The sequence below is a fragment of the Gossypium arboreum genome, chromosome 9 (genome assembly GCF_025698485.1).
Source record: "Gossypium arboreum isolate Shixiya-1 chromosome 9, ASM2569848v2, whole genome shotgun sequence".
NCBI classification, from domain to species: Eukaryota; Viridiplantae; Streptophyta; class Magnoliopsida; order Malvales; family Malvaceae; genus Gossypium; species Gossypium arboreum.
In genome coordinates, this window is record NC_069078.1 from 89,383,782 (window position 1) to 89,399,126 (window position 15,345).

A 15,345-nucleotide genomic window follows, 5' to 3' on the forward strand; every position below is an offset into this window, starting at 1 on the left:
CAGCCATTCAACTTACTAAAATATGTATTGGATATAATGAATAACCAAAACACACGTATATATAATAACTAATTTCAGCCCAAACTATATATATTCTGATTTTTGTAACCAGTAACTTATTGATATTAACTTTTTATTAGACAGTTTGAATCTTAAAATTATTATTATTGAAAAATTCTATTCGAATATAATATCAACCCAAATAAGATTAAATTTAGACTGTAAAATAATTGAAGAAACTTATGATTATATACTAAATAAAACCTAATTGATAGTAAAAAAAATCATAAAAAGAAGTTGATTTTGAAACCAAAATATCAACATCATTAAATTGGAATAGATCTCAATTGAGATTAAGCATTGGAGAGATCTTAGCTGGAGTTATCTAAAAATGTGCCTCTAAAACCACACGTTCAAATCAATAAACTACACATTCAAGCTCAAAGTCATGATATTGAGTTTTCAACTCAAGATATCACTTAAGGTGTTGAAGTGGAGAAATTGTGGGCACCAACAAGCATGTCGCAACATCGACTAGTGGATGTCGCAACATTGGGAACCCTTAGAGCCACATTTGTGCCACTATCTAGGGTGTCACGGCCTTGAGGTATGGATGTCACGACACCGCTACTTGACAAGGAGAAAATTGCTGCAGAGGTAGTCTTTTGTCCAACACCAATTCAAGTCAACACACATTTTAAGGGCATTTTTCTTAATGTTAGAGTTGATTTTCAACAGTTTAAAAGGACTCTTTTTGGTTAAACTTTTATTTCATCTTTTTAGCTTAAGTAATTAGTTGTCATATCTGTTGTTAGGTTTGGCCATTTACTTTTTTGAATTTAATTGATAATTTAGTTTTTTTTTACTGTAAACTTTTCATTTTATTTGCAATCTAGTCCTCAAATTTACTTTTAGAGAAAATACACATTTAATTAATTCACCCAAATCCATAAATATTTTTAGAAAAAATTAATCAGATAATGGAGCAAATTTAGACAGTAGTATAATGGGTTTGATTTGGTTTTCAGCGGCTACTGTCATGGTTTTTGTATTCACATTTACGGGTGGATTGCTTTCGTGATCCCATCAGTCTTGAGACAGCTTCAAGTGAGAATAATACATACTGCTCTTCATCAACCTAATGATACTTGGCCGTCCAAGCAAAGGTTTGTGACTTTTTGATGGAAATGCAGTAATCATCCTATTTATTGTCTCTAGCCTTTAAGTGACTCGTTGGTTCTATATTATACAAGAAAAAAAAATGGAAGAAAAGGAAACATCCTCCCCCATAAAGGCATGTAATATTTCTATATAATACATGATCGCCATATTTGAAAGTTCAAACATCATGTCCTAACCTATCACTGTAGATATACAAAACATAGATATCGGTCTGCCTTGGAATTATGAATAATTACAAGTCCACCACCTTCAGTAACTACATAGATAACACAAGGCATTAAAATTCCATAGACAAAAGCAGAAGTGCATACAGAAAAAGTGGCAACTTAGCCATAGCATCGGATAGGATCATTGCATCCTTTCTCAGCAGATTGTTTACAACCAAAACGACCTCCCTTTGCAAGGTACTGCTGGTGATATTCCTCTGCTCTATAAAATTTCCTGGCCGGCAGAATTTCAGTAACAATCTTTCTGTTGAGGAGTTTCTGCTGTTTTTCCATGGATTCCACTGCTGCCTTCTCCTGCTCTGGGCTGTAAAAGTAAATCCCAGATCTGTACTGTGTCCCCACATCATTGCCCTGCCAAAGGATTCACAACCTATCACAATGCCAAAACTAATCAAGACTATGTTGAATCAAATTGATTGATCGCCCAGGACAAGCTTTCTCATGATATATTAACAACACGATTAGCATTAAGGTAAACGAGCAGTAGACCCCAGAGCGAGTGGAGTTCAAGTTATCCAACAAATGATCATATTGATCATGAGCTGTGTTAGTCTATAAGCAGTTGGTTAGCTGGGTTAGCTGGTGTCGGCTTAACAGAAATAGTTATTCTCAACTTGTGCGTGTATAAATATCAATGAGTTGTATCACAGAAAGCAAGGGATGTCAAATATCAGTTCTCATCATTCTCCGATTTTCTTGGTTTCTATTTTCTTTTACTTTCTACTTCACAAAACACACCTGCTTAACCTATTCTGGAAGAATCCAACATGATATCAGAGCTTGTTTTCTAGCAAAAATAGCTCTTTTGCATGCAGATCCCGCTCATCAATGCAGCCATGGTCAGACAAGATGCAACAGAATTGGAGGGCAGCTTCACCATTAAAAGGGTGAACATTCAACTTGGAGAGATTAACTTTCCTTTATGAAAAAACAAGTGTACCTAACAGAAAACAGTTATGGACTTGAAAACTATATTGATGGCACAAAGACAATTCCTCCAGAGTTCACACTCAGTGCATCCAGTGAGCGTGTCAAGAATGAGATTGAGTCACCTACAATCAGCAAGATAGCGATCTTGCTTCATGGTTTCCACCTGTAGTAAGTTCTGATATACTCTAGTAGCTTGTGAAACATCTTCTGATATCTGGTCTACAATTCTTCAACTGTTTTCATCAAAATCCTACACAAAAATCATCAATCTCATATGTCCGCTACATGCTCAAAGAAAAAGAGAGCAATGTATGCGTGATTATCTCAGGAATATCAAGATCATTTGTGATAATCTTGATGTTTGTGGAGAAAAGATTACAGAAACTGAGCAGATTTCATCCATTTTAAATGGCTTCATGAATCTGTTGTAGCTATAATCACCACAAGCAGACAATCATATGATGCTGAGGCCATGTCTTCGATTTTGCTGGATATGGAAAATAGAAAATTTTCATCTCACATGTCTACATAATTTAGTGCGAATATGGTGCATCAGATTCCAACTTAAATTGGTAATGGTGGTCAACAGAGGTCCTCAATTGCCGTACACAGGTGTGCCCTATCAATATTGACCAAGAACACCATTCTCTCTACAGGAAGAACAAGAGGAAGGTTCAATTTTAATGGAAGGCCCCAATTTCAGCTATGTGCAAAGATGGGACATTTGGCTCAAAATTGTTGCTAAAAGTTTGATCCTTCACTTGGTGGTGCTGCAGGTTTTGTTTCTAATGCATGTCCTCCCAACAATGGTGATAGTCACATGAATATGACTTCCAATTCTTGTGTTCTAAATGGCAGTGTGAGAGATGAACAATATCTAGTCCTGGGATCTAATTCTAGTGCACTAGTCAAGTTTGATGCTTCTACAACAACCATGATGGATTAATTGCTACTCCTTCAGTTGTGAGAGATGGTGCCTGGAACCCCAATTCTGGTGCATCTAACCATCTGACCAATGATTTGACAAAGTTGCAACATTCCACTCCATATTGTACAAACAAAGTAGTAGTTGGTGATGACTCTGGTTTATATATATATATCTCAAAATGGGCATAACTTTTTTATGTCTAAGAACAAACAGCTGCAACTAAATCATATATTGTACACACTTGCAATCACAAAGAATTTGCAATCTTTTTCCCAACTTGCGAAAGATAACAGTGTGTTTTTTGAATTTCATTCTACTCACTGCTATGTGAAGGACTCAATCTCTAAGGAGGTAGTGATGCAAGGAGTCCAACGAGATGGTCTTTACCAGCCGAAAGGAGATGATGTGAGCTATTTTCTGTCAAGTTCTTTCACTGAGAATAAATCACAATCAGTTGAAGGGTCCTGTGAGATGTAGCACTTTCAGCTTGGGCATCCATCTCATGATGTTATGATGAAAACTTTTCAGTCTTGAAATCTAGTCCTACCTAGATCTAAGAATACATCAGTCATCGTGCATAGCTTGTTATATAGGAAAAAGTCATAAATTGCCCTTGGTCATTCATCTACAATGTATAGTGCCCCACTCCAACTAGGATTTATATGTAGAAGCAAAAACCTGGAGCTAACGCAGCATTTCTTCACTTTAAACAAGCAGCTGAACTTCATTTTGGCACTTAAATCCTTGAGCTGCAGTCAGATTGGGGTGGTGAGTTTAGAGGTTTAACTAGTGTCTTGGCTTCTTTTGGAATTAAACATCAAGTAACCTGCCCATATTCCTCTGAACAAAATGGAGCTGTAGAACGTAAGCAGCAGCAAATTGTTGAAGTTGGCCTTACACACTTAGCACAGACTTCTCTTCTCATCAACCGATTGCCTACTAAAGCTCTAGATGGTCCCACACCACATGAAAAGCTGTATAATTCTAAGCCTGATTATGCTCACCTCAGGATTTTTGGGAGCCTCTATTTTCCATATCAGCATCCCTTCAATAGACACAAGCTCCTATACAGATCATCACCCTATATATTCCTAGGTTATAGCCCCATTTGATGCAGGAGCTTTTATATATATTATAATATTGTATAACTTCAGTTTTATTTCATAATATTTATTCTAAGTACTAGATATATTATAGATAGCTAGGGTTATTAGTTATTTTTAGGGTATAAAGCTAGAGCCTAGGGCTAGGAATAAAACTTTGTTTACAAGAAAGACTAGTAACTTTACTTGCAAGAAAGAAAACTTATAAAGATAAGTTGTAGCTTGTAGTTGTACAACCATTATCATTATTCTTATTATTTTATTTGAATTAATAGAAAAATTAGATATTTTCTATAGCCCTAAGTTTTCTAGAGTTCCATCTTTCCTATTCGTTTGTGAAGTTTTGTGAGAATTGTGAAAAATGCTTATTATTATTTACGTGAAGCTGAATGCCAATATATAGACATAATATCCTGTACATATGGCCTCGATAGGCTCCTATAATTAGGATTAATATTACAAAATCTTAACTAATATAGAATATCAATATTTTAGGTAACTGATCTCCTAAGAATCAACTACACAGCGTGATACAACTAATCACATGCCTAGATTGATTTCCTACAGTTTGTTCAGCCTTAAATGTTGTTGTTTTCTCCCTCGAACCACATCAATTTTGGTAAGCAAAGCCTAATTAGATCCGAGTGTTTATATTAGGGTTTCCTATTAAGCCATGGTTGGACACGTTAGTAGTTGAGGAAGACAAAATCAGTGTCAAGAAACAAAATTGGCTATGCTATGACGTGCAACTGAAGAATTGAAGCATGCCATTTACACTTCACGGCAACAAGAATGAGTGCCAGCCCAGATGGAGTGAAGGTGCGCACAATTAGATATACTGGAAGGTAGTCTCACTAATAAATCTGATCTTGGTCAGGAAGAAAACCCCTTGGATGTTGGACCAGCAGATTGTACGGTACGAGGTGGATTGAAAGAGCGGTTGGTGCATGCCCTTGAATTAAATGAGGGTATTAATGTAGAAGTTACTAACTTTTACAGAAAGATGCATGTGGAAAAGCAAGATTATGATACGTTGAAACCTATCTATGATGAATATCCTAAAAGAAAGTGAAGCAACTGATGTTTATACAGTTAATGAAGAGTCATTGATTGCTCATACAATGATAAACACATCTTTAGAAAAAGGGGAGGATTGGAGGCAAGTCGAAAATCTCTTAGATATCTTATGGGAAACAAAGGCAAGTGATAGTTCTGAAGTAAAAAGAGTTTCAGTTTCTACAACGAAACAGATTCTGCTGAGGGAGAATTCAATGCTGAACTCAAGAAAAAACTGGAAAGTGTTTTTTTTTTTCCCTCAGAAAAAAAAAAGCTAGAAAGTTTGAAGGTAAGTCATAGTGTAAAGGTGATGCAGTCTTTTGAAGAAAAACTACCTGCAAAAAAACATGGAAGTTGTTGCAGAAAATCGAGTTCTAGTGGTTTCCATAGAAAGTCAGTTGCTAGTGGATGAAATTCATGAAATAGGTACGAATGAGGACTTTTGTTGATAATTTCACATGACTGTTTTCCTTGGCATCAGAACAAAAATTATTTGATTGAACATCTTGGACTAGTTTGTTTTTTCTCTGAAACAACTTTTAAGACTATAGATGGCCTTTATGAGTTGTTAGAAATGCCAAGCGCATATATGCAGATAATGAGTGTGGTGGGTATACGAGTAGACATTGCAAAACAACATTCAATTATTGTAACAACTACTTTCAATGCCGTAAATTTCTTTGGGACTTGCTCGACAGAAACTAAAGATGGCAAACATGCAGGATGCGAGAGCAGGAATACTCCTGCTGCTTATATGTCAAACAAGACATTGGTTGAGGTAAACAAGAACAATTTAGATGGAGAATCAGCTGTCAGCACACCAGCTCACGGAAAACAGGCTGTAGCTTGTGCTGTTCCAAAAGAAGATAGAAAAAAAAGGTATATATTACTGAAGCTGGCGCACAGGAACGTGAAAATAGTGTGGAAAGCAACAGATCTCTTGTGGTTACAGCCTTTGTTCAGAGAGCTAATTCTTTGAAACATGAATACAAAACCGATATTGGCTTAGAGAATGTTGCAAGTCCAAAACAGGTTTCAAATGAAATTTTAATTACAAAGAGTTAAATGGAGCTTGATAGTACATGTCCTCAGAATACTAATGACAATAAAGATGTTTCTCAAGGAACTCTTGCTTATGGTGGTGATCAAACAGATTCTAGGTTCAACCTGACTATACCAGTCCAATGGAACTACCTCAAATTGCTGAGAGTGATAAAACCAACTTAGGGTCTGGTTTAAAGAATATCCAAAAGCTGAAACTATTGGTAATAATTCTATAGTGGTCCTATTTGTTGCAGGTATGGTGGAGACTTTTTATTAATGATTTGAAATCAAAGAAGCAAGTCTTGGTAAGACTGATAAAGGTTATGGAATTGAAGTGGGTAATAGAAGTGTTTCTCTTAATGATATTCCTGCGGCAACATTGGTTTCTGATCTATTTGCTGCTTGTTTTAGTGGCGTACCCTTTGACAAGTTAGCCCTGATTTATATAGTTATGAGGTGTTTTATAGCAGCCTATTTTCAAAAGGTGCCAAAGCTTCAGAAAACACAAACAATGTTGGAGCTAGTTCTTTGGCAGAAGACACAACTCTAGTCTATGAGACCCTTCCTTTAGAAAGGGCTTTGATTGACAATTGCAACCTGGAATCCGGTGACAGTGAAGCTAAGAGGAACTGTATGCAAGAAAGGGGCGAAGCCAAAAGTTTATCTTTGGAGGGGCCAAAATTAAATTATAAAACTTTAAAGGGGTCAAATTACAATTTTTTCTTTGTACAAGCTTATTAGTTTAGAATTTTGAAGGGATTAAATTGAATTTTTTCCATCTTTGGGGAGGCCAAAGTGTATTTTTACCATTAAACTAACTTATAAATTTAAAAATTTCAAGGGACTAAATTGATAATTTACAATTTCATTTTGGGGGGGAGGGGGCCCCCCTGCCTACCACCCTTGACGCCATCCCTGTGCAAGAACATGTCCTCCCTATTACTGTTGAATATATTAATATACAGTGTGTTCCACAAGATGAGGTGCCATGTAAGAAACCTGTGGTTAAAGTTAAGGAAGGTAATGATATCAACGTTCATGATATGGAAGTAGATATCCCTTGGGGAGAAGTACGCTCTTTGAAAGATCTTACTGTTGAATCAGCCAATGGAATTCTTGAACTAGAAACTGGAGTGGTGGAAGTGTTTCTTACCGAAGTCGATTTTCCAAGCCGGGGAGAATGATCCAAGAGCTTTCATTTATATTATAATATTGTATTATTTCAGTTTTCTTTCATAATATTTATTTTAACCACTAGATATATTATAGGCAGCTAGAGTTATTAGTTATCTTTAGAGTTTAAAGCTAGGGCTAGGAATAAAACTTTACTAGTAAGAAAGCCTAGGAACTTTACTTGCAAGAAAGAAGCCTATAACCTATACAAATAAGTTGTAGGTTTTCCTGTTATTAGTGTTATTCTTATTATTTTCTTTGAATCAACTAGAGATTTTCCATAAGCCTAAGTTTTCTAGAATTCCATCTGCTTTCCTATTTGTTTGTGCAGCCTTAATTCTTTAATTGCTGTTATTTTCTCCCCTAAACCACATTACCATTCATGAGGGCTATAGATGTTCGGATGCCAATGGAAGATTGTTCACCTCTTGGCATGTTTTGTTTGATGGACATTTTCCTTATAAGCAAAAAGGGGGAAAATCTATAGTTCAAACTTCATCGACTGATTCAGGCTATGTATTTCCAGAAATTATTGTTGTTGCTCCTACTGTTTTTCAATCAACAGCATCTTCAGCTTTACAAGCAACATCACAGGAAGCAAGTTTTTTTTCTCCCTAAGTCTCTCTACAAGCTAAGAATCTTGTGTATGATGATCCTACACATGAGACATTAGCTTCCTCGCAAGTTAAAGCTTCAATACAAAATGACATTCCTCCACAGGTTGAGGACATTCCTACTGGTGCATCATTTTTGCATGATGCTGTTCCTAGTCCCGGTCATGTGAGTAATCAATATTCAATGATTACTCGATCAAAGGCAGGAGTATTCAAACCAAAAGTTTATCATGTGGACCACACTTATCAAGAACCAACATCTGTCGAAGAAGCAATGCAACATTCACAGTGGAAAGCTGCAGTGGAACAAGAAATGGTAGCTTTACACAGCAACAAACATGGACTATTCAACCATTACCTGAAGGGAATTAAGCAGTGGGTTGCAAATGGTTGTTCAAACTAAAGAAGAATCCAAGTGGAAACATAGCTCATTATAAGGCACAATAAGTGGCAAAGGGGTATTCCCAAACAGCAGGTTGTGATATAAAGAGAACTTCAGTCCTGTTGTTAAGGATTACACAGTGCAAGTTGTTTTAACTCTTGTTATGACATTCAAGTGAAGGTTAAGGCAGCTAGATATTAACATCGCCTTCTTGAATGGCACACTTAAAGAAGAAGTCTACATGGCTCATCCCCCTGGGTTTGAGCAAGTAAGTTCCACATGAGAGAAGTTGCAGGTTACACAAGACCCTATAAGGGCTCAAACAAGCTCCTAGCCTCCCAGGGCCTGGTTTGATGAACTCAGCAGCTTGGTTTTCATTCACCCCAAACTGATGTTGATTTGTTTATCAAAGGTGATAACCAAAGAAGGGTGTTTTTGCTGTGCTATGTAGATGATATTGTGCTCACAGGTGATGCTCAAAGTGATGTTGACTAGATAGTTATGCAGCTACTGAAAGACCTTGGAGATCTAAACTACTACCTTGGAGTGGAAGCACAAGTAGTTGATGGGAAAGCATTGCGAACTACTTAAGATTGCAGGAATAGAGAACTATAGGCCTCAACCTACTCCTATGGTGAGCACAACTAAACTTGTTGCTGAGAGTGGAGAATTACTGGAAGATCCATCATTTTATCAAAGCATTGTGGGAAAGCTTCAGTATTTGTGCTCAACTCGACCTGACATCACTTTTGCTGTTATTAATGTGAGTCAGTATCTAAGTCACCCTAGAAAAGTCTCATTGGGTTGCTGTTAAAAGAGTTCCACACTACCTGCAAGGTACAATTGATCATGGGGTTTTATCTCAACCAGCTGAGCGGCTAAGAGTGCAAACATACCCTGATGCAGATTGGGAGGCAGTCTTGAAGGTCTAAGGTCTACATCAGGCTGGGTCTTGTTTTTGGGAGCAAATCCTATATCCTGGAGCTCCAAGAAACCACCATTGGTAGCTCTCTCAACTTCAGAGGCTGAATATAGGAGTGTTGCCAATGTCTTTTTCTGAACTTTTTTGGATTCCATCCTCGCTATATGAGCTTGTTGCCAAGTCAAGGAAATGGAATCCTAGTCTCCATGCTAGATCAAAGCATAGATCAAAGCATGAGGAGTTACAGGTGTATTTTGTTCATGAAAGAGTTGCTGAGGGGAAGCCTGAAATGAACTATGTACCAGGTGAAGGTGAAGAACAGGTAGCTTATATTCTTACAAAACCCCTAGCAGTTGGAGCGTTTGCTTACTTAGCAAGAAACTTGGAGTCTGCTCCTTAGAAGAAATTGACAGAGAAGCAAGTGGCAATTGATTTGGTTTCTGTCGGATTTTTTTTAGGTGATGGGGGAATGTTAGACTATAAGCAGTTGGCATGTTAGTTATGTCAGTTGAGTTAGCTAAGAATTAGTAGTGGAGAAGTTAATAGTTAGTTGATTTGATGGTTTAGCTGAAGTCAGCTTAATAGAAATAGTTATTCTCAACTTGTCTGTATAAATATCAATGAGCTGTATCACAGAAAGCAAGGAATCTCAAATATCAGACCTCATCATTCTCCAATTTTCTTGGTTTCTATTTTCTTTCACTTTCTACTTCACCAAACACACCTGCTTAGCCTATTCTTGGAGAATCCAATATTATCTATTAAGGAAAACGAGCAGTAGACCCCAGATCGAGTGGAGTTGAAATTACAAGAAAACAAATCTCAAGTTATCCAACAAAAGATCATATTGATCATGAGCTGCAATCAAATAACCCTCATATCTAGCAACATGCCAGAAAAAAGAAACAATATATCATGACAAGAATTCCACAACATCTCTATTTCATTGTTACGCCCTGACACATTTCAATAACTCCAAATTTCACTGGTTTAAAGAAAATACTTGTAACTTCAGAAATGTTGACCACCACTGAAGTAGCATGCACAACTTATAATACCCAACTATCAATTAAATAAAAAAAAAAAACACTTTTGCAGGGTGAGATGTTACACTACTCATTCCCCTTTCAAAAGGATGAGCAAAACAAAGACATATTACAAGACAAGACGCTAAAGCAAGGAAGACAACTCCTCAAAATCGCATAAACTAGATGGGAACTTTGACAATCAAATTCGCTTAGGTAAGGAAATCAGTAACACACAAACCAGCAGCATCCCCACCCCACCCCCCAATTTTTTTCTCCCCACTTAGTCTTAGATGACAGAACCCCTAAAATACCTGAAAATTAAGATAATTCACAATTGCGATGGTCAAGCACAAAATCCACCTCCAAAAAATCCCAAGATTACAGATGGATCCACCCACATAAAACACCACTAAAATAAAAATTTTAACGAGCTAAATGAATGGATGATGAAAAAGAAGCCTTATCATGCAAACCCACCTCAAAACAACCCTTAAAAGCCATAAATTTTCATAGAAGCCCACCTGGCGGTTGAGGGTAGTAGGATCATGGCGAGCCCAAAAGACATGAAGCAAAGTGTCATAGCTACACTCATTACGGTCATACTGAACCCTCACGACTTCACTGTGGTTGGTAGTCCCCGAACACACGTCTTCATAACTCGGATTATGCATGAATCCTTGGGAATACCCAACTTCAGTTTTGGTGATCCCCGAAACTCTCTGGAAAGCCAGTTCAACGCCCCAAAAGCAGCCCGCACCGAACTGAGCAAACTGTTGACCAGAAGGCGGGACGTCGTCTTCAGGACCCTGAGCGATGGCGCAATTCTCCATTGAAGCGGTTGGCTTGTTGTTGGCCCCAAAGCCGAGGTTTTTGAGGATGTTCATGGCGGGTCAGCAAAGGAAAGTTGGAGAGAAAGAAGAAAAAAAGTTTAGAGAGAAGGGAAGAAGAATTGGCGAGCGTTAGGCCTCAAAGCAATTAGCATTGAAGTTACGGGTTTATTTGAGTTAAGAGTTGAGTATTGAATTCAACAACAGCAACTTTGTTTTGCTATTTTTGGATTCTTTCTTATTTTGCACTTTTCTTTTATTTAAAAGAAAACCATACTATGGTGACAAAATGGGGATTCGTAATTAATTATTTATTTTATAATTTTAATAACTAAATCAGTCATCTTTTTCCAAATGGTGTAATTAGAGCTATTCTGGACTAGCACAATTGTTTTGACTAGTAAAAGAAAAAAAGTTGGGATGATTATCTTAGCTTTCTTGTTTATTATAAAAAACGTTAATACATAGGATAAATTCGAGAATACATAAAAAGATAGAGTCACGAAAGAAACTTAATTACGATAATGCTAAAACCAAATCTTATTAAGCAAACTGGCCAATCTCTTGTGGCGCAATATTTATAGAATCACACAATTCGCGTAACTTTTTTTTTTTTTTTGAAAATTTCAACTCTCTTTTGAAACTGTTAAAAATTCTCTTTTAATTAGAAATCACGACTCCCACCAGCAACCTAAGGAAAGGAAGCTGTATTTGGCATGCATAACAAGGGTATATATCACAATATAAAAAATCCACATAATTTTGCTTAAAACTGTGCGATGCTTAAAGTCGGTGGAAGAGCAGGAAAATCTTTTTGGGCTGAAATTAAATTTATATTTTTACGATAATAAAAATATAATTTTATTAATTTAATAATTTATATATTTATAATTTTTAAAAATTAAATCAAATTTTATTATTTTTGAAGTTAAAGTATAATTTTACTAATATTAATTTAAAACTTTATAAATTATAAAAAATTTAAATTAAAAATCTACCATTTTAGTAAGAGCCATAACCCCTTGAGTCTCTTAATAGCTCCGCCACTGCAAGGAGTAATGGTGCATGCTGAGCTATATACCAACATTAATTTCAAGTAGCATTGCAGCAGTCAAACACATGGAGGCTATTAGCTGAGATTGAAATCCACCATTCATATACCCAGTTGAAGTTGGAATAACAGTTGAAGGATTGTTGCTTTTAGAGGAAGGCTGCGGGAGCGTAGCAGCTCCTTCAGACTGTGCTTGAGGAGCACCAACACTAGTTGATTTCTCATCTACATCTACTTTAAGCTTCATGCCTCCTAGACAATGCAACTTGTTGCCACAAACAAAATATCTGATACCACTATTTGACAATATAACTGTCGTATTTCCATTGGAAAACTTTCTCAATATATTTGTCGTGCTGCATGTTTCAAAACTTTCTTTTCTCACCTCATTTACACTGTGAGATGATGAGTACTGGAACACTACAAGTAACACAAATAAATAAAAAAATTTGTGTCAAATAGAAATGTCTATGAGTTTAGCTTTAGTCGGATTTTATGTATATCGTTAATAATTGTCAAAACTTGTTAGGACTAAAATATAAGTTTTAAAAATTTCAAATTATTTCTTATTTTTCTAATTAAAACTCATTCTTATTTATAAATGAAAACATAAGTTTGATTAACCTTGAGCATTTAAAAAATCATTATTATAAAAATATGTTATTCTCATATAATATTCAATAATCTTATAGATATTATTTTATTAAAAAATATTTCTCATTATTTAAATTATAGTACTATATATTTAATTTACATAAGATATAAATTATATAATATATACAAATAAAAATATTTAATATATTATTTTGTCTAAACAAGTTTTTCAAATCGAATTTTTTTATTCAAATTCTCTCAAATATTGGATTAACCTTTAAATTTGAGTGAATAGCTAGACTCTTAAACAAATCTAGTATTAAATATACACCAAAATTCTTAACCCTCATACTTAAATCTTATAGTAGGCATTCGTTAAAAAAAATTATTATAGGAGGCAAAAGAATGAAAAGAAGAATTGCAGAAAGAAACCACTTACATAGAACATCACCAACATTAAATGTTTTGCTACTAGCCCATGAATCGATATCAGAACTTATGTCCCAACCGGATGTGTCCCCAACCACGTATGTAGCGGCATGACTTGTTAACGCAAAGCAGAAAATAGATAGAAAACAAAGCAGAATAAGCTTAGTCATGACGATTAATGGGAGATTAACTTGTACTTTTGAGATGAAAAAATTGCGCATCATATATATACCTCAAGATTGCTTATGATTAGATGACCTAACTTTATAGCTGCATATGACCATGTTTGTTGGGTCATAGTATATTAAATGGATTAATTTATTGATGAACATTGAGTGAAGAAGTAACATATGTGGTTGTTTTGGAACTTTCCATTTCCATTGTTTTTTAACAAGTGGTTGAAATTTGGTGGGGGTTACATTAAATAGGACAAATGGTGGTGAATTTCAGTTGAACAAATTCCCTTTGAATTTTATTGAATATGGTTGCTCTACTATTAAACCACTAGCTCTTGTAGCAATTACATTGATTAAGCTCAAATCCTAAATTTGTTGTGATGATTTGAGTTGTGAGGCTGAATCATTTGGTTAACACCAAGGTTTTTCTTTTTTTCCTGTTGCAGCTTGGAGCATGGAGTTCTATACCATAAAGAGTTATAAGGTCATACAAGCAATTCAATTGCCTCATCTTTCTTGCATGTCAACAGGAAGGGTATTGGAGCTGAGGTGCGTTTATCTGCCTCACCAACAAACTTCACCCTCACCCACTCCTCTTAGCGTTACAAGCTATCAGCCCGTAAGGCATAGCAAAGCGTTTTCCTTTTCATTTTGGATGCCATTTATTTGACTTGCTAATTTCCTCCGCTCTATACACGCGTAAAATATACAAACTAGTAACATAAGATAAATGTTATAATAGTGATACACACATACTTAAAAAATATATAAGCACTATTAATATCTAATAAGATTAAAAAAAAACTAATCCTCTCATAACTTGACTATAGCTAGCTATCATCATACATAGATCATAGATAGTCTATCTATTTATTTATATTATTAAAGATGGTTTATTTTATCTCTAATAGAAATTCATTTCAATTTTAATTGATTAAACGTATATATTAAAAGCTAACAAAGAAACTCTTACAGATAAAAAAGAAAAAGAAAGAAAGAAAAGGTTGACAAAGTCTAAAATTGCTAGCAAGGAATAAGCCAAAATAATCGGATCTTAAATCTAATAACAATGACAAAGTTTTATTATTATCCACAATTAGAATCCGGCTATCTACCAAACCCTTGTTCTCTTAGAAAAATAAATTACATACATAAACATTGTTTTATTAATTAATTTGATAGCAGAAGAAAAAAAAAACATAATGTATAGATCATCAAGCTGGAGCAGAGTTACGGATGGGTATTATTCATCCCCGAAGGCGGGGAGTATTACGGGGCTGAGAATGTCATCATCGGTGGACGACAGTAACGAACTGCCCGTATATGATCCCAGTGTAGAGATGGCTAATAAGAAAGAGAAGTCAAGGGCTAAGTTTGCAGAGAATGCTGTACATATAATTCCTTTGGTGCTGCTTGTTTGTGCCTTGATCCTCTGGTTCTTTTCCAAGCCAGGTATCCTTTGGGCTGGGAATATATATATATATACATATATTCTTGGAGTATAAGTACAATTAATGTTTTGAAACGACTAATGCAGATGTGGAAGTGGGAACGAAAGTGGAGACGGTAGCAGCCAGAATCGACGGCTTGACTATAGATGGAGACATAGACAATGATAGTGACGGAACTCAAACAGGGTTTTTGCCAATTGCGGAAGTGGGAGACGTCGACTCCACTAA

General features: G+C 35.7%; 3 protein-coding genes across 4 annotated transcripts; 1 reads left to right on the forward strand and 2 right to left on the reverse strand.

The window, feature by feature from the left end:
* Positions 1 to 1,289: 1,289 nt before the first annotated feature.
* On the reverse strand, positions 1,290 to 11,666 carry LOC108457123 (peptide methionine sulfoxide reductase). 2 transcript variants are annotated; one of them, XM_053019030.1, is made up of 2 exons: positions 11,067 to 11,666; positions 1,290 to 1,760 (listed from the first exon to the last, which is right to left on the reverse strand). In XM_053019030.1, exons 1-2 carry the CDS (start codon positions 11,471 to 11,473, stop codon positions 1,460 to 1,462), a joined length of 708 nt encoding a protein of 235 aa, XP_052874990.1. In that variant the 5' UTR covers positions 11,474 to 11,666; the 3' UTR covers positions 1,290 to 1,459. The 2 variants fall into 2 exon arrangements, with proteins under 2 accessions (XP_052874990.1, XP_017611471.1); XM_017755982.2 differs by having other exon boundaries at positions 11,111 to 11,664.
* Positions 11,667 to 12,370: 704 nt separating this feature from the next.
* On the reverse strand, positions 12,371 to 13,719 carry LOC108455232 (mavicyanin-like). The gene is made up of 2 exons (XM_017753817.2): positions 13,501 to 13,719; positions 12,371 to 12,887 (listed from the first exon to the last, which is right to left on the reverse strand). Exons 1-2 carry the CDS (start codon positions 13,712 to 13,714, stop codon positions 12,490 to 12,492), a joined length of 612 nt encoding a protein of 203 aa, XP_017609306.2. The 5' UTR covers positions 13,715 to 13,719; the 3' UTR covers positions 12,371 to 12,489.
* Positions 13,720 to 14,760: 1,041 nt separating this feature from the next.
* On the forward strand, positions 14,761 to 15,340 carry LOC108455233 (uncharacterized; the record flags this gene model as incomplete). Its single annotated transcript, XM_017753818.2, has 2 exons — positions 14,761 to 15,118; positions 15,204 to 15,340. Coding segments are annotated over exons 1-2 (387 nt in total), but the record flags the coding sequence as incomplete, so codon positions are not given.
* Between the last annotated feature and the right edge of the window lie 5 nt (positions 15,341 to 15,345).